The following is a 27,510-nucleotide window of genomic DNA, read 5'->3' on the forward strand; positions in this document are numbered from 1 at the left end:
GGGAGGGTTAGCAACTTTTCATAAAGTCACGTGGTGATTTGAAGAGACGGTTGTTGACACGGTTGTTTGGGCGCGAAGCTCGAAGATCTTGGAAGAGTACACAACTATAAAAAGTTTAATCAGCTTTTCTGGGTCAAACTTTGATTGAGGAAAAAGTAATTCCAGGCTGTCTCATCGCTGTCTCCCCTCGAATCACCTTGAAATCACCATTTTGTTCCTCACGGTGAACCGTGAAACATGGCGGCTGTCGCATCGCCATTTCGAACGCCGGATTTTATTTCTCCAAGTGCGAGACGAAGGCGTGCAATCGTCCTGACAAGTACTAACACGCCGACAAATCACTTAGCAGAGAATGACGACGCTGCTGAAAGAAGACAAAGACGTCTTTCGAAAGCGACATCTGCAACCCTTCAAAGTCCTGCTACCCCGAGAAGTGCAAGTCGTCTTGATAGTGAACGGTACAGCTTTATTTTCTTGTTGTTGTTAAAAATGTTACATAAAAGAGCAACAAAGGGAAGGACAAATATTAAAAGCTTGAGAGTCTTTGAAGTTTCTCCACTTAAGGGTTAATAATATTAAGCTTAAGTTTATATGGCGTTTATTTGTAGTAACTTCATATATGTACGTTTATCGCACTTTTGAGTTACATTACTGCTACATTGGTTCACAACTGTAACTGTTATGTTTTTGTTTATTCTTACTTACTGAAATGTTTCTTTTGATCTTCTTACCAGAAGCCAGACAGCAGGAACTAACGGTCTGACTAATGTACAACTAAAAGACTTGTACTCAAACTGTATAAAGTTGTCAACTGAAAATGTGAGTAAAGATATGTTTGCACATCCCGAAATTTGGCCATCATATTGTCAGGCCATTGAACCCCTAGTTTGCCATATACAACTCTGTACCATGAGTAATCAATAATATTAGACATTGATGGGTGATCATCTGATTAGTCAATCACTGATATCTTGTCGATAGCCCACCAAATTTTCAGTTATCGATTAGAACAGGAGAGTCACTTTTTCTAACGAAAAAAATGATTGTATTTGTAACAGTTATGCATCATAATGAGAGAATATTAATGAACAACTAATAGTTAGCTCTTATTAACCAAGCAGGAGGTCTGTACATGTATGGGAGAATCTTGACTGAGGTTGTGAGTACAGACCGACTAAGCTTGGTTAATGAGATATTTAATACATGGCAAACAAGAACAATTTAATTCGTTTAATGTAACTGGTTTGTACTAACTGACATTTTGCTTGCGAACGTCAATGAGCTGAATTTAATACTGCCAAAGATTGCTCATCCTCTTTACTTTTTTTTCTCTTCAGGCTTTTTGGCACTTTCATAAATATTGTTAGAAGAAAATGGACAATGATTTTGCATTTTAGTTTTCTACATTATCACTGCAAAATATTACCGGTCTAGATGCCAGTCTAGATGGGAAAATCTAGACCGCTTTCAATATCAATGTCAGCCAATCAAATTCGTGAATTTGGTAGTTCACAGTCCTTGTGAGACAGAACCATATAATAATGATAAATATTAATTAACAGGTGATAAAAAATTGATGAGTTGTCAATAGAATCAAAACAAGACAACGAGTAATGAATGTACATCACAATTTTTTTTGTTACCCGTCATCCAGTTCTCATTGATATTTGGCAATAAATCAGCGTGTAATCAATTGAACACCCTTGGATTGCCCATCAATTGTATTTCATTGATCATTGATCATTATCAGTTAAGTCTGATGGTAGATATGGTAAAACTGGCATGAAAAAGACTTTGTCGCTCAAAGACTGAAGATGAATAAAGTTAAGGATTAGGCAAAGGTTGGCTTGTGGCAAGTCTAATAACTGGTTAAAAAGCAAGACTGTAAGACCTGTGAAATTTGATGGTTTTTGAAAAACCATTTGCCACCCCTCTCCTTTCCTCTCCCAGGGTTGAAGGTGTCTCTTTTTACTGCCCCTGGAGCAAGCAGATGAACCTTGTAATGCCCTTGAAATCTTTTAAATGTAAAGATGGAGAGCTGAAAAAAATTACTATACAGTGTACATCCATGGAATAGAGTTGTTCCAACTGAGCACATAATTCATTGATATCAAAGTGGGTGGCTGCATGTTTTCTGTAAGAACTTCCAAATGGTGGAATCACCTCCCCTTAAAATATGCACCTCTCAATCTGTGAATATTTTAAAGAATTTATTACATAAACATTTTAGATTAAGTCAGCTTAGGCACAGGGTTTTTATTCCATTTTTAGACAATTATTTTTAGACTGAGTAATGTTAATGTCTAATATTTACTTCTCAACTGTAGATAATGGTCTTATATTTTGTATATTTAGATTTTTAATTCAGATCTTAAAATATTTATAATAAGTCTTTTATAATTCTTAATTGGGGGCCACAGGTTTATTAGTTGTAAAACTATTAAGTGTAACCCTCTTTAAATAAAGTTTGATTGATTATTTTTGTAATGATAATTTGAGCTTGGAATTAAAAAGAAAACAATTTAATTCAGTCTAGCTTTGTTTTCTTTCAGAAAATCAATGCAAAGAATGCTTTTGGTTTGCATTTGATTGATTACATGCAAGATTTGATCAAGACAGTCAAAGAGGGAGACATGACTAACTTCCAGGTTAAAAAAATGAATATTGCTTAGTAATCAGTGAATATTGTGGGAAATTTGTACTCGTTTTGTGCATTATTTGTACTCTGTAGATTGCATTTGGATTATAACTCAAACTGTACATCAAATGTTAAATATGGGTAGTTGTAAACTTATCATTAGATTTCAGTGGACTGTCTTAACAAACTCCATTAAGATTTCCAGAAGTCCAGTTGCGCCCTTGTCAATCTCATCTAAAAACAGTCTCGAAATGGGGGCTGGAGTGCAAAACTGTTGGATGACAGTACCATCTTTATAAAAGGGCAAGGTTTAGTAAGAGCCAGGAATGGGTTGGTATGGCTTTAGCTATCAAAAAACTGAATTTAAAGAGGGGGAGGAGCTTATTAGAGATGGAGCTTGTTACCTATTTGCTATGACAAATAACTTTATTTGTCATGTGATAACAGGTTGCAAGCTGCACTCTAGATGCAAGTGCTAAAATCTATGCTGGCCGTGTTGACTCCATTCATGCCCAAGCCTACAAAATGTTAGGAGGTTTAGGAAGAGCTGAAAATCAAGGTTAGTACATATACACTTGCCGGTATAATAATATTCTTTTGCATATGCAATGAAACTTACCAAGTGGATGTCTAATAGCAGGAACAATTCTGGCCAGGAAGGATACAAAAACTTGGACGGGGCTTGTAATTTGATTGAAATATGACCTAATGCATTGTAAGCTTGTGTTTTGCCTCATGTCCACATGACCAAAGTCACATGGACACAAGGTATATGTGGGCCTTAGTGCATTCCTGTGTAAAAAAATAACCATTCTTTGCTTTCCTAATGTAAGATTCCTGTGAATGGCAGTTCTGGATACTCCTGGGTTAATCAATTTTGTTTATGAAAGACAGGCATAAAACCTTGAATTACCGCCAGTTTAAACTCATCAACAATAGATGAGCTTGGGGAAGGTGCCTGGAAAGATAGTGGAGCCTCGAGCACAAGAGCTGAGCGCGTAGGGTAACCATGACAACCCTGTGCACAAGAGCCGAGTTGTAGGGCAACCATGACAACCCTGTGAGCGGCAACCACCAGGCACCGTCACACTGCAAAAACAGTGGAACCATGATACTTACCTCATACTTACCAGAGAGGGAGGGAGGGCAGGGAGCTGAATCGCCAAGCACAGTCGAAACAGCACAAATGCACGTGAGAATGAGTTGACCTTAAAAGCCACACTGTAAAACCACACGACGCCCAGCAGACCCCACACCACTGCGCATGTCCAAAACAGGGGAAGGCTGCTGACCAGCATTGTTTCGCGTTTAACTTAGCTTAAATTACATTTAACCACATTTGTATTATGATTTTGGCCACCACGCCCACAACTTGCTTGGGATTTAATCAATTTTGACTATAAATTACAGGCTAAAACACTGAAATGACAGGTTTTAGTTGCACAAACAAATCTAAAGATCACGATGAGCGGATTAAAAACTTACAACTAATGCTTATTTTCTGCAAATAAACAAACAGGTGTAAATCACAAAAATGTTAATATTATGTACGTTGTGATCAATATCTCATTGTATATATCAACGTGGGTCAGATCAGGGCGTCAGACCTGATCAGATTAATTCATAATGATACCAGAAGCATAACACTTGTATATTCTGTTTAATTAAACACATTTTATCAAAAACATTAGGTATAATACAAGTGTCAGGCTACTAGCGTACTTGCGATTTTTTTTTCGTGCTTTTCCTCTCGTACATGACGCGCTCTTTAGGCTCGCCTCACTTTCGCCTCTGTTCACCTAGAATACGCAAAAAAAATTACGCCTGTTCTGCATGTTAGGAGCAGGTGAACAAATAACCCAGAACTGACTGGCGCTGGCTAGTGTTTTATTCCTCTGATATCAGTATCATTTCTATCCATGAAATAAAGCAAGAAATAACAGATTAAAGCTTTAAGTTGGCTTCCACAAAGCGCTGTGTAAACATTCTTGAGATGGAACCCTGTGACAATCTGTTTTGATATGGAGTTCCAAAAAACTAAGTGTAACCCTAACATCAGAAAAATCAAGAAATCACAATGATCAATTGTCGATGAGGTTTAGATCGGGCCAGATCGAGTCAGATTGAATTGTATTCCTAAAAAAAGAAGTGAAAATGCACTCCTGTTTACTTTATCTTGCGTTATGCTCGCATTTTACACTTGTTAGGTTTAGCAGTGGATTTCTCAGTGCTCTAAAACAAGTGGCACGAGGCAGGCCAAAAGTGCATTTTGATTTGTTAAGTTAGGACATAATGGGCATAATTCATGATCTGTAATCAAAGGAATGTTTGAAGTAGCATATTGTTAAGTCAAACTGTGCATTAGTTACTGTAAGGCCTCTGACCTGTTTACACAGTTGGGTATCATGTTTTGCAGATGGAGATGAAAATGGTGGAGAAGGGCCTGGTGAAGCGCAACAAGGACCTCAGAAGCCGAAGAAGGTACTAACATAACAATAAATAAATGTGTAACTTAACAGGGCAGGAAAACAAATTTGAAATCCACTTGCCCAGTGGGCCAGTTAAATTCATTTTTCACTTGCCCCCACTTAAATATTACTTGCCTGCTTGGCAGCCAGTATGGCAAATCAGAGGACAAACTCAAATAAAGTATCCTTGGATTCCCAACTAATCCATGCTTTCAACTCAATGATTAAAACTAATCTTGCAGTCTTAAGTTTTGAAATAGCTTCTTACTGGAAATTATCATTTATTAAGCTGACATTTTCATTCAGACTCACAGGACTACTGAGGCTAATTTCACTTGCCCACCGGCCCACTGAACTTCTATTCTCACTTGCCCAAGAGCAAAATTTACTTGCCCCAGACAATCAGACCTCAGTTTTTCCCGTCCAGCTTAACAATGAAAACATGAACTCTGTCATGTGTGTCAAGTCTTGAAAGTAAAGCCAACCATGACAAATTTATGATGCAAAATTTAAATTTAATGGTGTCTATGTGTAGAGAAAAAATTTGTCAGCTGAAATGCCACAGGTTGAAACCTTAATTTTGACATTGCTCATCATTCTGGGCAAATAACTTTTAAACCTGCCCCCTAATTGCCTAAGAGGATTCACATGATTGTTCTAATTTCCATCCATAAATCTGATGACTCTACAAAATTTGCCACAAGAGCAAACTCATGTAAATCTTGCTAGACTTAATTTCCCTGTAATTTTTCCCTGCATATTTCACAGAGGTCATAGGTTAGAGGCTTGCTAATGCTACTCTTTCCTTTACTAGTGTGCAGCACTGCTTTCTAATTAGCTGCTCAAAGTTAGTTACTTCACAACTGTGAAGATTATTTTTTAATAGTCTATTGAATTCAGACTGAAATATGTACTCTGTCTTTTTATTGCAGTCTTCTCATCACAGACCTGGAAATACAATAGAGACAAATCTCAAGAACCTGAATGTTAACCAGTTTGACTTAGCTTTTGAGGTAAGTTAGTTGTTCAGACTCATATCTCTTTGTTTATGTATTTTTCTTACAATCGTTACTTACATGTGTATTTCTTATGTTAATTAGTTGAGCCAGCGCTGCATGCGAGTGTAGGCCAATTTGTCAAGGGTTGCCCTCTGCATCCATTTTTTTCTATAATTATGTTTATTTTTTTCAAGACACACTTTTGCACACAGTCATACACTTATGGAAAAGAAGACTTTGAACCCGTAACAATGAACTTCATAATTTTATGTTATATAATTTTGCATGTGTAGAAAACTCATCTCTTGTACTGAAGGACTTGCTCTGTAGGCTACTGCTAGACAAAATTGCAAAGTTAACAAGGGTGGAATTTGTTGTAACTGATATACCATATTTTCTCAAATAAATGCCCAAGTTGCTAGTGGAGGGAAGGTGCCTACGAAGCGTGGGGGCTGCAACCGCAGTCACATCCCCAAGACGCTAGAACACACGACTGACCTGCCCAACCCGCAACCAACCCACAAGCCCCACGCGCCAAGCCCCCTACAGGCACCCGTCACACTCAAGCCAGATGGCATTGGTGGGAAAAAAAAAAAAAGCGCTAAAAAGAGGGGGGGATAGGGAGGGAACGGCGAGAACCGCTAAACTATAATTCAATCCACAATGCCTGACACTTACAGAGCGATGAACACACTGTGAGCACATGGGATGACAAAACATGTACTAACCAAAAATACTGCTGGACAATGTCAGCCCCAGGGCTCTCAGGACCATATGACTGCTGCAAACGCTACACAACGCACCAAACGCTAAACAAACACTAACAGATGGCCAAGGCACTATCAAATGCCTACAACAAAACGCTACTGACCAGACTAGCTCCTGGTCAAAAACTATGTAAAATTTCATTGAACTATATCAAACGCTACAGAACACACCAAACGCTAACCAAATGCTCACAGACGGCCAAGACTCTAACAACCGCCTATAAAAACGCTAGTGACCAGACTAGCTCCTAGTCGTTAACTATGTTAAATTTCATTTAACTATATTTAAATGCTGGGTCCCAAGTAAATTCCAGGTCTGACACTGACAGGTAGATTTGTAAATAAGACCCACTAACTTTTATATAATAAAATAAACTTTATGTTTAATTATTTTTTAAGCTCTCAAAAATATTGTGTAAAAATCCTAATAACCGCCAGCCTCAAATATATTCTGAAAAAGTCAAATAATTGCTGTATCAATGAAGCCACGTTTGAAATAAACGCTAGGCACTATATATAATCGAAAAAATATGGTGGGCTACTGCTGATAATATTCATTTGATTAATAATTTATCTGTCAATGTTGTTTATAGGTTGATCCATTGTTCCACAAGACATCAGCAGCCTTTGATGAAGGTGGTACTGGGGGCTTGCTTCTGAACCACTTGTTTGTCCGCGATGATAGTTGTGAGCTTCTTCTTGATTCCACAACTGTAACCATGACAACACGAGATTCATCATCAGAGGGCCAAACAACACAGGACAACAGCATGGTGGACCTGTCGGAGCTAAGAGGCAAGACATGTCGTAAATCATTACCTTACAAGAGTGTAGTAGAACATGTATGAAAACCATTGTAATGTTGTGATGTTGCATTCTGAGTAAACTTTGCAGTATCGTTGCTGTTACATGCACATCTTTGGGATCATGTGTATTAAAGGCATCTGCAGTCGAATGTTGATCGATTCATGTACCTTTGATCAACACTCCTTTGACATCTCGATCGTCACTCGATCGACTTCTCGATCAACACTCGATCAACAGTCAGTTGATAGTTGGCAGTGTCGACCGACACTTATGTATCGATTGACACTCAGTGGCTTGTCTGCAAAAATTCGTCAACTCTCGACTGAATGTTGCCTGAGATGTTGATTGAGTGTCGACTGAGTATCAATGAAGATGTCCATTGGGTGTTGATCAAGATGTCGATCGAGGGTCAATCAAGGGACTACCAACTGACACTCGACCATGGATTTCTTGAGTACACATGATCTGACGTTTGTATGGAACACCTCTGTTCTTTAAGGAGGCTAAGGCTTACTCAAGGCTAAGCACGATGGCCAACCATTCATGGACTAGTAAACATTTGGTTTGGGCTTGTGGGTCTAGGGCTTGCACTAACCATTTTGGTTAGTGAAAAGAGGGAGAGATAATCCATGTCCATCTCGTATCACAAGGCTGCAAGGTTTTTCCCCATCTATCTGAGTCTACATGTAATGATGCAAATCCTCTTGAAGCTACACTACAGAGAACTTCACAAGCAATTAATAATTATATTGTTTTCTCGCATGCTAACTGCTTGTAATTTATTCCAAAATAATAATGTTTCACTGGTTCTCCCAAGACGAGACTATCGTCTCTCATCTTGAGAGATGAGAGATGGTGATGTGCTTTTGAGCAGTACTGTGTATTGTAATGCAATATATAGATTTAGGCCAGCCTAAAAGCTTAGCTCCTGGGCCGGGTTGTTGAGGGCCCGATTAAGCTAACCCAGGAAAAGGTAGAATTTTGATTTCATGTAACTTTGCAGTGAGGTTTTTCTGTATACTGTTTGGCCTTCAGTTTTGAGTTTTAATAATCACCAGATACACAAAACAAAGCAGCAAAAAACATTTGTATAGAAGAAAAAGTTATAATTCGGTTAACTTTTAATCCTGGGTTAGCATTAACTGGCTTCTGAACAATCCTGTCGTTTTCAACAAGTTAACCTGACATGAGCCCACCATCCATTTGAAATCAGCATTTGGTCAGCAGTCTACTTAAAAAAACACATGACCTGTAAACTTGAGCCTGCGATATGGTCACGTGATACTGGTCAGCAGATACCTTGTTTTGACAGGTGTCAATTGATCATAACATGGATGTCCTATATCAAAGAAGTACATGGTAAACCAAGGCTGCATGTCTCTGTCAACCTATTATTTGGAGTATGGCTGCCATCTTGCATAACTCTGTCGTCGTCATCACCATCGCCGTCGTGCGTATGCGCCCAGGAGCAATACCGCTAACCATTATAACCGTGAGAAAATCAACTCGCCCCAGTTTCCTTTTTTTTCCTATATGAGTATGGAGCTCCACTTGGCGGCCCTTTGGGCGGCTGGAGCTCCGCTATAATTATTTCAAATGTTGAAATGTGTTTGCCTTCCCAAATCCCTCAAGGTAAAAAAAATCCAAACCCACACTTGTGTACAAGCAAAATGTTACTTACAAAGTCGGTGTTGTAATTGCAGATGTTTACAGCCGTGTAAACTTTGAAAGTCTTCAGATCTGTCCTCATTTTAATGACTTTGAATTCACCAACTGGAGAAGAAATAGAGAGGTACTGTCTTTGATCCTAACTTGCTTTTTTTGTTAGTTAAAATTTGCAGCACTTACTCTCATTCAATGCCTGATTTATTCATTTGATGAGTCATTTGTGCTCATGTGATGCCAGAACATCAGATAAGAAATAAAGCCAGCAAAGAGAGGGATGAACCTAAACATGGAACTCAGGAGGCAAAAGTCAAATTGATGTATAGTCTTGTGAAGGAAAGCGACACCAGTCTCTGGAGACTCGTAACAAGAATAAATTTTTTAAGCCAAAGCAAACCGAACTAGCAAAACATACATAGCAAATAACAGGGTGTTAACAACAGAAACCATGAAGACCTACATGTCACCTTTGACATGATGTTTGCTACACCACAGTTGAACTGCTCTGCTCTGACTAGTACTTAAAAGAAGAACTTTTTCTTAGAATAGAGCGTATAATGCCCTTATGTGGCATTAATGTGAGACAAAATTAAAAAAAAGAACACAGCAAATGTACAAATGTTCAAGCTGCCATGTAGACCTGTCCAGAGCGTAATCAGATGACATTTCCAGTAACCAGGAGTGTTGCATGAATTAAATTATGAATTTATGTCATACATACTTTGTCGCTCATACATCCAGCTGTCTCTTCTCGGGGAGGAATGTAGACTGGACTCGAGAGAGCAGCAGAACTCAAGCCTTTTAGTTCCCCAAACTTGCAAAGAACTTGGGCACCAGTCACACTGAAATGAGAATTTCAGTGGAAGAGTATGAATAATAAATAGTTACTAACAATGCCAATTAATAAATGATAAATAAAATTTAATAAAAATATCAGAGAGGAGGGGTGGGAGTGAAAAAAATGGAAACAATGAACACCCAACTGGAACAATGCCAGGCATGAGGGCAAGCTGTAATACTAGCATGAAGCAACAGTGGCCTGACTGTTGCTAAGACCAGGAACCCAGTGACCAAAACAGCTGACTGCCTCCAGTGGGAATGCCAGAAATGCCCGAGAAATGCCTTGATACTGCAACCACCAAAAAACGCCTGAAACACTAACAGCTAACGCCAACAAAAACACCACAATGCTTACTAAAACCAGTAAATGCCTCTTGCTCCTCTTAATTAACTATGTCAAATTACATTTAACTACATTTAACCACATTCATCAAATCTTACAGGCCAACGCTGATTATGGTAAGATGGTAGCAGAAATGGAGAAGAATGAACACGCTTTTGATGTGAATGCACCAGGTGAGAGACCATAGTTCCCTGTAGTGCTTGAAACAGGGTTCAAACAGGTCCTGGAAAACCTGGAAAGTCCTGGAATTTTATTGTGGCATTTTCCAGGACTGAAAGTCCTAGAAAACAACCACTGGTCCTGGAAAGTTCTGGAAATCTGTAAAAATTCGCTTAATTCTCAGACCAAACCAAATTACCAGAACTGACATTACATGAGCTGTATGGCAGCCAGTGAGAGGAATTAATTTTGAGGTCTTGGGAGTTAAAGGGTTAATGTGAATTTAAGATTCCTGGAAAAATCAATCTGAGTCCTGTAAATTTGTTTCTGAAAAGGTGTACAAGCCCTGTAAAAAATCTGCTAACAGAGTGATAGCTATTAGTGCCTTAGTTTGTGGTTCCATCTGGAACTTCAAAAGCACACAAGACTATATCTTGAAGGTATTAATAGTGTAGGGATTTTTGCATCTCAGATGCAAGGCTTTAGCAAGGTTTGGACTTTGTATAGCAACCATGTGAGGCTCCGGACCTAGCCATGCAGTTTTGTTACCCTCTGTACACATTGCGTGCCTATAATGAAAGCCAATATAATTATTCCATGTGAAAGAGTTGTCCCATAGAGTTTCTTAAGGGCTCATGTGAAAATTTTACATGTACACTTAGAAAGAAATACTGATGTGAAGTGGCATTCTGCGTCATTTGATAGTTACTGAACCTGAACCGGACTACGGATTTCCAGAAACAATGGGTGATGACTACAGTGATGATGATGTGGCTGGCATGGGAGGGGTAAGTGAACACTGTCTGTATAATATGGTGGTAATGCTAACTTATAAGATCTTGCTCTTAATATCATAGGTTACACACTGATTACAACCTGGCTGTTATATTCATAGGTGTCCGCAGGTTCACTACGTTCCTTGCCTAAGAGAAAAAATACAATAGATTTTAACAGTTGTGTAATGTCCGGTTCACAGGACATGGAATTTGGAAGGGATCGCTGTGAAAGTGTTTTCCATAATCCAATCTGTAATGCATCACTTGCTTTTGCTGACGGACAAGAAGCAAGGCTTGTTACTTCCCAGGATGGAAGGTCTGTAAATAATCCTCTTTTGATTTCTGTTCACAAAAAAAGTGGTTAATAATCATCATCATCATCATCATCATCATCATCATCATTATCAACTTCATTTATTGAGTGTAACACCGAACGGTTCAGAGTGAATTATCAGCTAAAGGCAAAGTAATATGGCAACATTTTCTTTCAACTTGTCCTGCAATGTTGTTGCACTGCAATTTCAATAGCATTGTTGTGTTTTACCACCTGCATTGCAAGTTGCAGAAACATTGGAGAAAGTTGAACTCCTGATTACTTCACATGTGTTACCAACACTTGCAACACAGGTGGTAATACGCTTAACGGTCTTTTTAATTTGCAATGCAGCAATGTTGCAGAACAAGTTGAAAGAGAATGTTGCCCCTAGTCCCCTATTACTTCTCAATCTGCAGATGCTGTTTTAAGACTTCCTTAACTTTCTTTGTAATTAAAAGTTTGTCTTTTTTGATTTCTTACCTGTAGAACCATTTTAAGTTTATAAATCTTTTTTTTTGGCAAAGTATGCTTCAAAACTGTGAAGCTTCCTTTTATATTAAGTTGGCAGAATTCCCACATGCAACTGTATTGAAACTTTACTGCAAAATGTTATTAATTTTTTACATGCAGAACAACTTTTGATCCTGCCGCTGCATCTGCAGGCACGCTGTGCTTGGAGCTGTCATCTCAGCCAAGTGACTACTCTTACTTCAAGTCTGACCTCATGTCAACATGGGCTGGACCCCAACACTGGAGACTTCATTCCAAACTCTCTAAAGGTATTAACAAAATACTGTCAATGCCAGGTGCTTTGTTGTTGGCTAGAAAAATCTTAAAGCAAAGATGCTTGATGAGTTTTTGAAACAAGAATAGTGTTACACTTTTTAATTCTCTGGTTGTATTTTTATTGTACTTTTGTATTTGTATTGTTCACTGAAAAACCCACTTTTGGGAGTGTGCAATAAAGTTCAATTCCTTTTCACTCTATTCCATTCCATTCCATTCCACTGTCCAGTGAGGGGGTTTTTTGATTGTGGATGTGTTTGTTTTGGTTATGTATTAACCATGTTCTTGACTAACTGGTTAAAAATACACTAAGTAAACAATGTTTTCCAATGCCAAGCACTCAAGCACTCTCTTGTTTTTTGTTTCAAGTATTGATCTGCTCTTTGTGTGATTTATATTGTGCAGTTTCAGAAAATATCCATGCCCTCTATAGAACTTTATTAAAGGAGGGGGAGGCTGGGGTTAAACACCTTTTGGAGAGTTGTGTATGGATATTTTCTGGAACACCACATTTGATTTGCAAAATGTGATTTCTTTGGTTTTGTGGTGAAAAATATGTTGTATTTGCTTACTTGTAAAATAATATTGCCTTGGAAGCCTTTTAATTCATGGGGAAGAGTTCTACATGTATCTTTTTTTATATCTTAATTTACAAGTCTTCTATTGATCCATTTGATGATATGGTGTGAAGTCAAACTATACAGTTGAACCTCTGGTTTCCCACAACAGTCAAATCACTATATTTGGAACCTCTTGAACCTCTTTGGAACCTCTTGTAAGTGACCACCTCTCATAAGCAGCCACGACCACTTTTAAAGCTAAAAGTTTGACATTTTATTTTGTTTTTAACCTCCCGTAAACGATCACTTCACAGATAGTGGAGCATAAATTGGACAATAAGGTGTTGTAACATTATCGCATTCCTGGGAGTACAAGAGACGGAAATTCCTCAATGGGAAGTACCAGATTTTTTTCTTGAAATTGTCTTTCACATGAATAAAACAGTTAAAACATGATTTAAGTCTCTGCAATTACCATATGCTAATGAGGCACAATATTTATTTTGACCCAGTATGCAATAGTCTAAGCTCTTGTAAGGGACCACCTCCTGTAAGCGACCACTTAGGCTTGACATTTTTGGGTGATCACTTATGGGAGGTTCGACTGTATTTTCACAGAATGAGGTAAATTCTGACCACAGCCTTGTCTATGTTGATGATTTTATAACTTGAACTGAACAGAGGCATCCTTGTTACAGGTTTACCAAACTCTATGTCAGGTTCAGAAGAACAAAACAAGAAAAAGAGAACAAAGAAACAGCCCTTTACCATCAAATTTGATAGTGAAGTGGATTTTGGAAAAAGCTTTTCAAGAGGAAAGGTAATGCTATTAGCAGCCTTGCACATCATATCCTGCAAATGCTAGCATTGCACTCCAGCAATCACCTTTCATAATCCTCAGTCTTCACATATTCAGTGGCCCTGGGAATGTTTGTGTCTAGAAGATCCAGATGAATGGCTGCACTCAGCAGGGTTAGGGTTAAGGTTAAAACTCCAATAAACTTTTTAGTGTTCCATGAAATGGTCTTGATCTGGGCTGCTTATTAAGGTATCTTACCAGGGATGTACTTGCTATCTGAAGTTTTCCACAGCATGAGGCAACTATATGAAAATTGCTACCTGCTGACTGGATGGGATGCCATAGTCCATTGCGATAATTAATAAACCCAGCATGTTGTTCAGGCTTCCCACTGCCATTTCAAGTGGCTTGAGAAATTGCATTTTCCCAAGAGCACAACATCTGGCTAGCATACTCTCCCATGTTATGAAATAAATGCAATGGTTACCTCCTCTCAGTTTAAAATGTAAACGTAACCAAAGCTAGTCCAAAGTTTTGTGAGAAATGAATTTTAATAGTAAGAGCTCTAGTGTCACAATGTTACTAAAGCCATATGCATGGGCCCTAACAGTTGCTTTGTCATTTTGGTTTATGTATCAGGCTGCGACAACCTTGTCCAAAGCAACCCTTGCAAAACACACAGCAACAAAGACAACATTACCAGAAGACCTTCATTACGATGCTGACAAACTCTTTAGACTCTTCATCAAGCCCAGGATCATGGTAAGCAACAAGACCATCCTGACAGAATTCAGAAATGAAATGCTTTACAGTTGATTGTTAAGTTGATAAAGCTAAATTAACTGCGAGACAAATTTGGCAAGCTGACATTTTCAGAACTAGCTCATTGTGGTTTACTGCTGTCAGTTTTGAGGGAATAACAGAGACCCAACCTTTGTAAAATATTCCAACATTTTTTTCTTATAATCATACAACACTTCATGAACAATATGGGCTTTAATAAATATCCACAGTGAACAACCAAGTGCTTGAGAGAAGACTGCAGTACCAGAACATGAGTTTTAAGATTTTTTTCTCCATTTTTTGTAACAGGCAAAATGTTACATTTCCCCAGCTTGCAGAAAAACCCTGTCTTGTGCATTGTTAATGTAGTATTTTGCACGAATGTTTCATTTGACCCAGTTTCTAATCCTCAAATTTTGAGGTAGGTTCCCATGGGAAGACTCTGAGAGAAATATATCATTAGAACTATATTACCCAATCTTCCCTCAGTAGCCTGTGAACAGGCTCTCTGGTCAAGGTTGGGGCATAGAGAAAGAGGAGAAAAGGGAGAGGAGGGGAGAGACCCCAAGCCCCACCCCATTCCCCCCTCAGCAACTTCACTCTGAGCCAGTTCCTTTCTGGCCCCTCCAGCTTCGGTAAGACCCTTTCAACCAGAGCCTGTTCACAGGCTGTCGCTCAACCACTCAGCCATGCGACTTTTTATTGTCATTTACCTGGCTCAAGTGTCCCACATCATGGTTTAAAACTTACTAAGCAGACAGTTACTAGAGATAGAAAAAATATCTTGGAACACTTTACAAAAGATTTAAAGTTGCCTCAAAACTGTAGCAAGAAACCTTACATTGTTTCACTGATAGGCGAGGTGGAGAGTTAGTCAAAGTGTTAACTGTCAGCTGAGAACTGATGCATTTTTGACTGAAAACTTAGATGTAAAGTGATAGCTGACAAATCACTGAAATTGGATGACTGACTTTCCAGGGTCCCTTTGCAGACCCTCTTTTAAAGTGACTATAAGCTACAGTTTACTTGTAAATAGTGGGGAAACTGGGCAATAGAATGTGCACTAATTGTCTGTCAGATTATGTATTCTGGTTTCAACCTGGGAGCAATCCTCCAATCAGGTCATCTTACAAGTATGGTTCTACATACTTGATGCTTTGCTCCCTATGATCTAGCTTTTCTCTTTTCTTTTCTTCCTATTTTTTCGGTTGCTCCTCAAATTGTCCACAATCATTCACTTCGCATCTTGTGACCTTGTGTGTTTTATTTTCAAAAGGTTAAACGTCAAATTCAGGCACAAACAGAGATTAGAGATGATGGTAAGCATGTGAACTTGCTTGATACCATTAGAGGGATGGTTACAGCAATCCTTCTATACAAAGCTCCTTCAGAAATTTAATTAGTATGAAATGACCAAAGATTTTGATGTATTTCATTGCAGTGTTTATTTCACGATTCTGTTTAATCAAAACTTGTGTAGGAAAACAAATGAATTAACTAACTTGGTCAGTGGGTACTGCTACTCTGAAGGTGGCTCAAAACAGATTCCAGCACTTTGATTTTGATGGGTTGTTATAACCACTCTTTATCACTTGATGCTACAATCATGGTATCAAAAAACTACCCAATCATTGGTGAATATGTTGTTATCATTTTCGTGACATAACAGGTTACCATACTAACAGTATGACGTGCTGAAAACACCTTTAATAACAGCTCTAAACACTTACAATTCAAAAATGGTGGGCAAAATTTTTTTATAAGACGCAACTTTTGGCAAAGTTTTTAAAAATTCTGTACCTAGGGTTGAGAGCCACCTTAATTTTCAAACTTAACAGTGGCTCTGAACCATATGTGCAGATTTTTCAAAACTTTGCCAAAAGTTACGTCTTATCATGCTTATTAAAATTTGATAGATATAAAAAATTTCACCGTGTTATTTCTGAATTGGAAGCCTCTAAAGCTGTAATTAAGGGTGTTTTTAGCAAGTCATACTGTTGTTATAGTAACCTGTTGTGTCACTATAATGATAACAACTTGTTCACCAATGATTGGAAATTGTTTTGAGCCACCTTAAGCAATCAAGTATTCTTCTTTCTTGACTGAGTAAATTTCATAGAAAAGAGAGTTTCATTGTTCACCAAGACGAGTGGGTATACAGCATTTAATTCAGAAAAAATATATATTTGCCTTGGCAGGCTCAGCATGGTATAACTACGACAATGCAAATGACTGTGCTAATTACTGTCCTGATCTCCAAGTAAGTACCATAAGTTATGTTATCTGAGATGTACTCAGGTGTCAAAAAAATGAAAGAACTTATAGGAAACAGCAGAGATGGTAATTTACTACATATTTGCATGTTAAAGGGGCACTATCATTGTAATTTTGGTTCAAACAGTGCAAAAGCTATGATTGAGTACCTTTACTCATACACAAAATGCTCCTAGAACAACAAGAGGAACATACAAGTACGTTGTTGAAGGTGGCACAAATTGTGAATCATTGTTAGCAAGTTTTGCAGGCCAAGAAAAAAACTTCAGTACATTTACATAGTAATTCTTTTACAAACTAGACCGTAATATTAAGGTCTCAACTAGTTTCCATCAATGAAAATTATGTCTTTCGGTTTTGATGTTTCAGAGTCATGCTGACAGTGTCCCTTTAATCCAAAAAAGCTTGAAGACTTTGACATGACTGTCTTGTCAATATAAATGTGTCCAGCCCAATTCACAGACACTTGCAGTAGACCAATTTATGAGGATGGGCAACCTACCACCCTCTCATCATTTCTCATTTGTACAGTTGGAGGTGCACATTTCATGCACTACTCACCACAAACTGTGAACATGCAACTTACATGTAGCACAGAAAAGGTTGCAAAATATATTTGTAAACAGAAGATTCAGGAATTATATTATTATATTTGAAACAAGAATGATATCGATTTACATCAACCAACTGAAAAGTAATTAATTTTAAGTCCACTTCTAAGAAAGTGTCCTAGAAATTGTCCATTCCAAAGCGGTATCCCTCTCTACTGTAAGGTAGATGCTGGTCCAAAGGGTATCTTTGTTTGCTTCTGTGTTGGCAGGATGGTGATGATGACGATGACGACGTCTTTGATGCTGCAGATGGTGCACATGACTTGCCAGGTGGAGAAGCTGGATTCCCCATGTCACAGGATATGACATCACAGGACATGACATTTGGCGACTGCTCCCAGGGCCTCAGCTTCACTAATGAGAGTGCCGTGGAGCAAACACTCTTTACTGGTGATGGTCTGGTCACCCAACCCAGTAAGGTGTGAATTAGCTCCCAGTGCTCATCCTGTATGCGAAACAATCACTGACTGGCTTTCCAAGCCTGGAAAAAGTGTTGAAATCTAAGTAAATTTCTGAAAAAGTAGGAAATTTTTCAAATATGCAACAAGTTTATAGCTGTTAGATGTGGTACATATATGGAAAGCCATAACTTTCTTATGTGGTTGTTTATCATTATTTGGTGTGGTTTCTTCATTATGTGTTGTAGTTACTTCATTATGTTTTCTGGTTTCTTCATTATGTCTTGTAATGTAGTCCTGACGTGACGTGTTTTTATCATGATGTTGTGTAATAACTTCATTACGTGGTGTGGTTTGATCGTGATGTATTGAGGTTGTTAAGTTATGTTTTGTGCTTTTGTCATGATGTAATGTGGTTACGCTGTTATGTTGTCTGGAATCTTCGCTATGTGGTTTGATCATTACGTGATGTGGTTTCGTCTTTATGTCTTCTTGACCTCACTTGCGATACCAAGCTCTAGTATCCAGGCTTCTTGCTATCACGAACTGGTTAAACCAGTTTTTAGATGGGTCCCAGTTCCTTCTCTTCCCCGGTGTTAGAGACAACAAAATGGGGGGAACAAGCAACGACATTTTGTCAACTATACTTGATAAGATGCACCTTGGGCATCTTATTGAGAACTTCCAGCGTGAAAAGGTAACTGTGGATCAAATATGTAAGCTATCTTCTGAAGAAATGGACCCTGAACGTTATAGGTCCTTCGACGTAGACGGCCTTTCTTCCTGTTTTCGGCTTCTTCATGATTGACCCTATGAATGCTGTCACAGAGCCTCATCCTCTGAACCTTTATTCCCCGATCTGCCAGTATTTGCTTAAGCAGTCCCTCTCCACAAGAAGGATATTCCCTAGTTATTTCCTCTACAACTTCATCAAGCTCACTTTCTGTTATTTCTGTGAATTGCAACGGACTAAGACCGTAACGACCCATTCTACAATAAACAGTACGCAATGTCCTCAATATTAAAGCCATCCTCCAGGTACCCCTCTAGATCTGACCTAGAAATTATAAGTACTCAGGAGCGCCACACGCTTGTTTTCCTGGTTTCCTTGGCGGTGGATTGCTACCGTAGTTTAAACACTCTGACCTTAAATTCATCACTGTGTTGCAATCGTTCACACCTTAACGTTCCATTTCTTCAGAAGATAACTTACATATTTGATTCACACACTGAACACTGAACTCATTACCAGTGTTTGACACCTCATTGGAATGAACATGAACATTGAACAGCTATCTTAATCTTAATTTATTCACATCAATTTTGCTGTATTTTTGGTCAAAAATGCTTCTGGAACACTAAGATGAAGACATTAAGTGAATTGTTGAAGGGAGAGCAAACTGAAATTAAATTTAAGCAATATTTTCCAAGACAAGTACAGAATTTCAAAAAGTGTGCCAGATTTTTTCAATCTGACATCAAAACCTTACGTATTCATAGCCCATTGTTTATCAATGACAATTTGTCTTAGATTTTGAATTTTCAGTCATGTTATGTCCCCCTTAAGGTAAATAATGCAACATAATGAAAAGAAGTCACAAGTTTGAAAGAAGCACAGTTTTTCTGAGAAAAATAATTCATTCATTAGTTTAAAATTTGGAGCAGTAAATTAAATGAACAGAGGAAATTGTGTTGCAACAGAGCAAAAATTAGTATTGAAGTGTCATGTACTCAAACTTGTACCATTTGTCTTTAAACACAACATTGACCTAATTTGTTGGCAGGTTCAAAAAATTGATATTGGCTATGCCAAAACTGCCAAAAAGATGGATGTAAAAAAGCTGAAGGGAGCCATGTGGGGACTGCTAACTGACAATGGTGAAGGGAACAAGGTTTGTTGATATACTTTCTGACTACATGTAGCTTACCAAAGGTTGTTCTAAAAGTTCTGCTACAGACTTTTACACATGTAAAACTTCCACTATTTCTAATAAATTATTTTGTTATATCTATTCATTTTATGTCTATCTCTAGAGAGCAACTTACTTGTTTTGGAAAACATCCTGTAAGAAAACATACTAAAAGCCATACTGCTGCCTATTTAATTTTATCTCTACATATAGCTCTTTAAAATAGTTGGCTTTTATTTTCTTCAGACTGAATCAGTCCTAATTCCAACCAGTCTAAGCCAAACCAAACAACATTCCATGCCAATGTTTTGTGATTGGTACCTCTTTGTTGTACGTTTAATAGGTAATATTGACTTGGCATGGCAATGCCCCCCTCGATGTTTTTATACCGAAGTAATACTGAGTTGATTTGACATGGTATAGCTTCAGATTTGTTCAAACTGTCCAATAAACAGTCCCATATTTCTTGATTATTTTCTCTTTGTTTACACGTCTTATAGGAAAATGTTGCCATAGATCAGCAGGGAAAACAAACAGACAATAGCACTGTGACTACTCCTCACTCATTCAAAGAAATTTATGCCCGGTTACCTGGAAAACTTTCCAAGAACATGGCAAAGAACTTGTCAGTGTCCATCGCCTTCGTCTGCATCCTTCACCTGGCAAATGAGAAGGTAAGAAACACAATAACAAAAACAATGTGCTCTAACTGCCTGGCTGCCTATTATTAGTTTAGTCCACAGGTTTTGACAATAGAAAAATAGAAGCACTGCATGTCATATTAAATTGAAAAGTCTGAGTGTTGTAATTGCTGAACAATGTCTAAGTTGTGGCTCATTGACATAAGATATTGATATTCTTTCTTTAATTAGAAGTCAAGCTTTCATTCACATAACTTCCTAAGCCTTCAAGGTACATAGAGTGGCCACATGGATTTAGGGGACCCCAGTTCACTTCAGTCTTTAGTAATAGAAACTTGATGAAAGAGAGCCTCGTTAATCAATTCTGAAAAAAAAAAAAAAAAAAAAAAAAAAAAAAAAAAACATACAAGTGAGGCTTTTGCATACAAATGTCTTCAAGGTGAATGAGCCTTTCAGCTTTGTAGTTGCCTTACAAAACAACTCCCAAACTTCCCAAGCTAACATCTTTTGCAGCACTTGTTGTCATGATAATGACAATGACAGTTATTGTTTCTATTACAAACCTGGCCAAAGAGGTACAGATGGTGTACTGTCACATATAATATAGTGTACATTATTAACAGGGTACTCCATGTGTATCCCAACTTTTTAACCATTCAGGAAAAAAAAACAGTTGTCCAGTTGCATATTTTAAGTCAATATCTGATTGGCTCATTGCATTATTTGCATTATGAGGCCCTGTTAGTAGGGTGATTTATGTGCTGCTTCTGAATTTCATCACAAGTCATGTCATTTTTCATCCTTTTGTCTGCCTCCATGATGCTGTCTCAATGACATGTTGCCCATCAGAATTTTACCCTAATAGGGCCTTTTTAATGTTTCTGCTGTGGTTGTTCACAAGTGTTTACCTTGGCTTTGGTTTAATGACAATCAGTGGAAACATGCTTTTTTAAGTTGGGTTATTTTTTTTTCTTTCTTATTCTAGTGCCTCAAGATGACTAGTGAACCAGGAATGACAGATTTTTACATTTCTCAGGGCATTTAATATTTCATTTATTATTATTATTATTATTATTATTATTATTATTATTATTATTATTATTATTATTATTATTGTGATCCTCCCCTCATTTTGTAACTTTCAGTTAAAACTAACCATCAACTAAATGTAGGCCATCATCACTTAAAGAATTGGTTCATGCTTAGCGTGCGTATATTGAGTTATGGATGCATGCGGGAAGTTTGGAGAGCATGAAAGAAGTGTAAGAGTTGCTCACGGCGATAATTTTAATTTTTGATATGTAACAATTTTGTTTGTGGTAAATAAACTGCAAGCAAACTGACAAGATATTTATGGCTTGGTGTTTGTTTCTGACCAATTGATCATTTTTCATCATGCAGTCCCCTCAGAAAAATGTTTCTCTTGAAAATATGAGATTCTTCAAACTAAAAATTGGGAAAATGATTGAAATGCAGTCAAACTTCCCGTTTTTGGCAGGTTAAGCAGTTCAACATTCCCTAAAGCATACAATTTTGTGATGGCTGTCATTAAACCAAAATAATCACACCTGCCCAATTACAACAAAATGCAATGTAAGCAATACGAAGTTGACACAAATATGCAACTGGCAGTAAGTAAAGGAAAACATGCTTTGGTATTTCATCCTGACTGGTTACAAACAACACAACTTGGCTGTTCTGCATAGTTAAGCACTTTTTGGAAGTTTTTCAAATTGATTACTTTACATTACTTTTGGCAGTCAATTGCAAAATGCAATATTGATACCATGCTGTTCCAAAAATTTCATAGACTGTAGTAATTATATTAAAAATTACTGTAGCAATAACAGTTATCCAGGGAGCCTACTCACCTCTAGTCAGTGTTTTTCAGTAGGCCACTATAAATTATCCATTTAAATTACCCTGAATTCTTTAAAAGTTAAACAATGAAAACTTGCAAAAAACATTTCAACTTGAACATTTTATTCATATTTTCTAAACTACGGGAATGAAAAATACAATTCAATAAACAATAGTTATGAGCGTGGTAACTAACATAGACTGTAGTCATGGTTACTTCTAATACAGATTCCACACTCAGTGTTCTCAGTTGAAACCATAATGTCTGTTGCAGGTGTCATAAGAAGGTTAAGGTGATGGAATAACTGCTTTAATGAAGTAGAGAAGGCCCTTGGCCACAATACACCGTGCTGAAATGCAACAGTTAATGAAAAAGCTATTAAGAACTACAGTCACACTATATACATTCCAAATAACATAACTTGTAACTTTATATAAAATTGCAGCAGTAGTAAATATATCTTGTGCCAAATATTAATTTTTCAATTTAATAATTAAACATAATATGAATACCTGAATAAGTCAAGTAGGGAGGCCACAAAAAGAACAGGTTTATTATTTCAAAAAATTGACTGGTCACTTAAGTTTTGGAAGTCCTAAATTTAATACAATCATTAAATATTTCTAGTTCACTGAAGACCATAAATTCCAATTACTGTATAGTATTCTATCCAAAATATTTCTGTCTGCGAAAAGTTAAACAAATAGTTCACTAATGTTCAGTAAACATCTCACACCATGCCTGGAGTATCTGGTCTGCACCACCTCTTGCTCTGGACTGCAAGGTTACTTCAAAGCTATCTAGTGTTCTGTACCATGGCACGATCAGAGATTCAGCAAATGGACTACTTTACTGTGAAGAGTGTAGATTGGGGGCATCAACACTCCAACCAGAACTCGCACCACTGGGCAGAGGTGATTCAGGTGACAATGAGTTCCTTCATCAAGGGATAATAATATTGGGCTGCTATCTAGGAAGTGGGGGACCCTGTGCAGCAAGTGGAGGAGTACTAGTTTTTTGTGGTCAAAATTCCATTTTAAGGCAGGTGTTCAGTTTTTGAGCTGTTTTACTGTTTTCTGATTGGATGATATGAATCAATAATGCTTTTTGACTACAAAGATTTATTGAAAACAGTATTCTGTTCCTTCAAGTGAAGCTAGTTTGTCTGAAGTGTGGTCTGAGAATGTAGCTCAGGTCTCATCTTCATGTAATCGTCTCCATACCAACTTCTAATGAACTTGTCTACATTATCTGACAGGCCAAGATAGTGTCGATTGTTTATGGTGACCTCAGTGGATTTGCCAAACCAATCCTCAGGGGAGGGGTAAAGATCAACATAGCGTTGTTCCAGTAGAATGTTCTTCACAGGCAATAGTTTCTCCATTTCTTTGAGGATCTTGGTGTCGAAGAGAGAAGGGCTTTCAAGACTATCATCTTTGAAATGCTGCTGAGTATCTACTGCAATCATTGGAGCATAGTGTGGATAAACTCTGGAGACAGGGGGATTTGTTTTCCATGCCACAAAGTACTTGGGACCCAAGATCTGCTGCATCAGCAAGAAGTTGTCATATCTGTCATTGTCGGCCTTGTGAATTGCGGCATCGACATCATCAGAGTATGGAATGAATGCCTGACTTCTCACTGCACCAAGGAGCGTACCATACACAATGCGATAATCCATTCCAATTTGATTCATAGCATCCACTGTTGCAACTAAGATATCGTCCATGATCACATCACAACAGATCGGAAAGCCATCAGCTGCTGCCAGTGTGTTTGGGCGGGACATTAAAGGTTTTTCAGGACAGAACTGCTTGTCATCTGTGCATTTGGTCCATTCAATCTTGTCTGGACGTACAATGCGTAAGATGCTGTGGAGTTGTCCAAGAGTTGAATAATCAATGAAATCTCGACTGCCTTCCAGGCTGCCACGATCAGAGTATGTGAGCGCATGTGAGAAATGGCAGTGTGATAATTTGGCTATTTTCAGGGTTCCAGTCGACCTTATGAAGAAATCAAGATGGCTCATACTTCCAGACTCTGCACGCCACCTTAAGGATAGAAACAGTTCTTTTCGGAGAACAAACGCTGTTTCTGCAATGTTGCATTCTTGGTACCATCCGAGACCTTTGCCATCACCATCAGAATCATCATGAATTGGTCCAAAGTTGCGAATAATCATTGTCCAGTTGTTTACCTGAAATTTGCAAGCACTCTGTTCAAGCAATGTTTTGGCTTCACTGAATCTTCCTGCTTGCATCTTAGTTGTCGTTACAGTGGCTGCATCATAATCTCCATGTATATCAAGAAATTTTGTCAGCTTCTGTAATGCCTCTCGGTCTTCCAATGCCAGGCTGGCCATACCATGAACTTCATGCCAAGATGGCAACTTATGGGGAACCATCATGACATACTTGACAGAATCCCTCATCAGCCTTGACTCTACCCTTTTTTCAGGCTGGTAGTCCCATCCAAGGATCTCAACAGAGTATTTGTGGACACTTTTGTGTAGAGGAGGGGGACGGCCACGCCTTGCATGTGATGAAGATTCTGGCACACACTTTAATTGTAGCAGAGCAAATGTCAGACAAGAAACCACAAGAATTGTTGGGAGAATTGTTTTCCACATTTTGTGCTTCATTTTATCTTATTGAGCCGAGAAAAATATAGAGCTGCTTATCTATGAACCCTAGGGAAGAGAATCAAATAAAAGTATCTTTTATTAAACAATCCCTCTTTTAAAATCATAATATAATGTATTATGATTTTAAAAGAGGACATTAATTATTTTAAGTTCTTCAGTGCAATAAGTACATGAATAGCAAGATGCCTTATGCTGGTCTTTTCCTTACAATAGTTATAATAAATAAAACACTTTATAAGACACTGTGAGACACAAATCACCATATGGGACAAAGTGAATAAAAACTACAACACAAGATATAACAACAATTTTATTTCTGCACAACAAGGTCTAAAGTGATGTTTACAGGTTGGGCTTAAGTTACATAAGCCTCCAGGCTTATCTATTGACATAATGCAATGAGCAGTTCCATGCATCCATACCCAGCCCATAGAAGGTCATGGGAAATGTTTCTTGGGGAGTTGGGTTCTAACATGACAACATTTCTATAAAAAAACATGACACTACACTTAACTGACATTTCCAGGGGGTGGGGGGAGGGGGTAAGTTAACAAAAACATCTCTGTGGGGGTTATAGAAATTTTCAGGAAAAACACAATACCATATTATTGTACCCAAGTGAACTGTACTTAAATTCTTTGAGAACACCCAATGACAGATTATCACATGCTTTTGACGATTATGATGTTGAAACTACCCTAAATGGTCAGTGCTAGGAAATAAATAGCTTTGGTATGTAGACTGGGAGAAGCTTTGGACTAATAGGGGGCTGGGTTTGTCATGTGAAACAAAAAATACCCATGGCAGATTCCAAATTCCAAAGGGGTGGGGAGAATTTAGAACACCAAACATCCAGAGGAAAGTATAAAGCTAGATGGGATAATTGGGAGAAGGGTTAAACCTGACACAACCTACATGTCCTGTGGGGGTTACGGTAAATTACAAAAGAGATCATAACATCATTACTTAGGTAGATTTCATGTGAAACTTACTGACTTATCTTCCCCCCCCGCCCCCCCGACCTGACCAAACAGAAACAACAAATATACATTATATAAGACACTTTACCTAAAGCTAAGAATTACTTACTAGTAACATGTTTATGTGAGGGGGGATTTTAAGTCTAAAATTCACTTGGTCTATCGCAACTGGAAAATATTCCGTGTCTAAGCTAATAGTGGCGCGGCGTGTAAATTTTCACAACACGCCCTTGAATGACACGTACACGGTGTCAACATGAGAGCACATTTTAGCATTGCGAAACGCGCAAAAATAGTCACCAGACTAATGTAAGCTTACGTTAATTGAACGAATGGTTGTTTAGTCAGATTTTCTCAGAAACGTAAGCTTACACATTTCTGAGGCTTTATGCAAATTAACTGATAGAGCGTACGTGATGTTATGTTGATCCACGATCGTGATCGCGTTCCAGCGTAAAAACCTTTGTCAAATTTGAGCAGAAGCGGAAAGCCTTTTCAGGTTTTGCAAAAAAGAAAAACTATTGAACACAGGACACGTGCTCTTCCCTGGATCTAATTGCCTACTTTCCAGTGTTCACCACATTTTCCCCGGCCCACCATGTCAAGCATGAATTCCGTCCACCCTGCAACCAGAAGACCTTCACGGATGGGCGATCAACAGTGCGATCATTTCCAAACCATCCCGGGAACCACTGTCTTGTTCCTAGACAAAATCCGTCATTGTATAGGCAGGCCGCAGTTGGCAGGCTTACCTCTGTATGCTAGAATCACATGCACAATAGAGGAGGTTGCGTAATACCAGTTACATGAGCTTTAAAACATCTCACTGTCATATCTACAAGAATACTTACGCAGGATGTTTCGCGTGGAGCTGAATCCTTCGAAAAGTTAACTACTGCAGACTATTTTGTTGCAAAACCTTACCTTACGAAATTCCGTCAGGTAAATGAAAGCACATTCCAGTAATTTCACTTGCCGTTTGACGCGCTACAACGCGACGAAACACAAAAGACCTGTATATCAGGTTTCAAGCACGACAAGTGTCACGATCACGTCTCACGATCGGCGTAACCTGGCAACCGCCATTATACAATCCGTGATACTGCAAAAGGTTATCAGTTTTGGCAAACAGTAAATAGGATACGAACGAATTCTTCAATGAATGATCGATTCTCCTCTTTTTAATTAAGAACGTCACAGTGATTCAATTTTCACACTTGGACAAATCAGTGATGTACAGCGATCTTTTCTAGACTGCGAGTTTGTGTTCTTTTCAGTGGCATCGAAGATTTAACCGTGAAAGGCAGAAATAAAAGATTTAGTTCCGCATGTGATAAATTGTATGAGAGCCTTCTTGAGAAGTCAAGTGACCAAGCTGACTTTAGCCTCAACCTTTTCTGGTCTTTTTAATTTTCACATAATTTTTTAATTTATTACACTGGAATGTAGGATAAAAGTAACACATGTCAAAGTTTTAAAAGACTTA

At 38.1% G+C, this 27,510-nt stretch overlaps 2 protein-coding genes and 1 long non-coding RNA gene across 7 annotated transcripts; 1 reads left to right on the plus strand and 2 right to left on the minus strand.

Moving 5' to 3' along the window:
- Window positions 1–23: 23 nt before the first annotated feature.
- On the plus strand, window positions 24–21,889 carry LOC110049809 (condensin complex subunit 2-like). Its single transcript, XM_089291581.1, has 20 exons — window positions 24–458; window positions 735–819; window positions 2,553–2,648; window positions 3,086–3,197; window positions 5,055–5,119; window positions 6,039–6,119; window positions 7,465–7,666; window positions 9,382–9,470; window positions 10,627–10,699; window positions 11,391–11,473; window positions 11,662–11,777; window positions 12,408–12,556; window positions 13,822–13,943; window positions 14,562–14,684; window positions 15,982–16,024; window positions 16,904–16,965; window positions 17,800–18,009; window positions 19,773–19,880; window positions 20,399–20,572; window positions 21,525–21,889. Exons 1-20 carry the CDS (start codon window positions 238–240, stop codon window positions 21,582–21,584), a joined length of 2,274 nt encoding a protein of 757 aa, XP_089147707.1. The 5' UTR covers window positions 24–237; the 3' UTR covers window positions 21,585–21,889.
- On the minus strand, window positions 6,014–10,631 carry LOC149118206 (uncharacterized). Its single transcript, XR_016207866.1, has 2 exons — window positions 10,065–10,631; window positions 6,014–7,659 (listed from the first exon to the last, which is right to left on the minus strand). It is a non-coding gene; the product is annotated as an uncharacterized LOC149118206 (long non-coding RNA).
- Window positions 16,126–27,321, minus strand: LOC110049624 (uncharacterized). Of its 5 annotated transcripts, none has more exons than XM_089291590.1 (3): window positions 26,876–27,321; window positions 20,490–25,089; window positions 16,126–18,071 (listed from the first exon to the last, which is right to left on the minus strand). In XM_089291590.1, the coding sequence occupies exon 2, from the start codon at window positions 25,039–25,041 to the stop codon at window positions 23,557–23,559; it is 1,485 nt and encodes a 494-aa protein (XP_089147716.1). In that variant the 5' UTR covers window positions 25,042–25,089; window positions 26,876–27,321; the 3' UTR covers window positions 16,126–18,071; window positions 20,490–23,556. The 5 variants fall into 5 exon arrangements, with proteins under 5 accessions (XP_089147716.1, XP_089147721.1, XP_089147728.1 ...); XM_089291595.1 differs by having other exon boundaries at window positions 26,949–27,320; XM_089291602.1 differs by having other exon boundaries at window positions 20,490–20,557; window positions 22,596–27,320.
- Window positions 27,322–27,510: the final 189 nt, after the last annotated feature.

Source organism: Orbicella faveolata, unplaced genomic scaffold (assembly GCF_042242905.1).
Source record: "Orbicella faveolata isolate gen_17 unplaced genomic scaffold, um_ofav_v1 contig_1, whole genome shotgun sequence".
In the NCBI taxonomy this organism is placed as follows: Eukaryota; Metazoa; Cnidaria; class Anthozoa; order Scleractinia; family Merulinidae; genus Orbicella; species Orbicella faveolata.

Excerpts from the sequence above, each read along its gene's own strand:
- LOC110049809 (XM_089291581.1), top strand. The coding sequence starts at position 238 with ATGGCGGCTGTCGCATCGCCATTTCGAACGCCGGATTTTATTTCTCCA. Across the intron at positions 10,700-11,390 it reads TTTTGATGTGAATGCACCAG|TTACTGAACCTGAACCGGAC; the intron begins GTGAGAGACCAT and ends GTCATTTGATAG. Across the intron at positions 14,685-15,981 it reads TCATCAAGCCCAGGATCATG|GTTAAACGTCAAATTCAGGC; the intron begins GTAAGCAACAAG and ends TATTTTCAAAAG.
- LOC110049624 (XM_089291590.1), bottom strand. The coding sequence starts at position 25,041 with ATGAAGCACAAAATGTGGAAAACAATTCTCCCAACAATTCTTGTGGTT.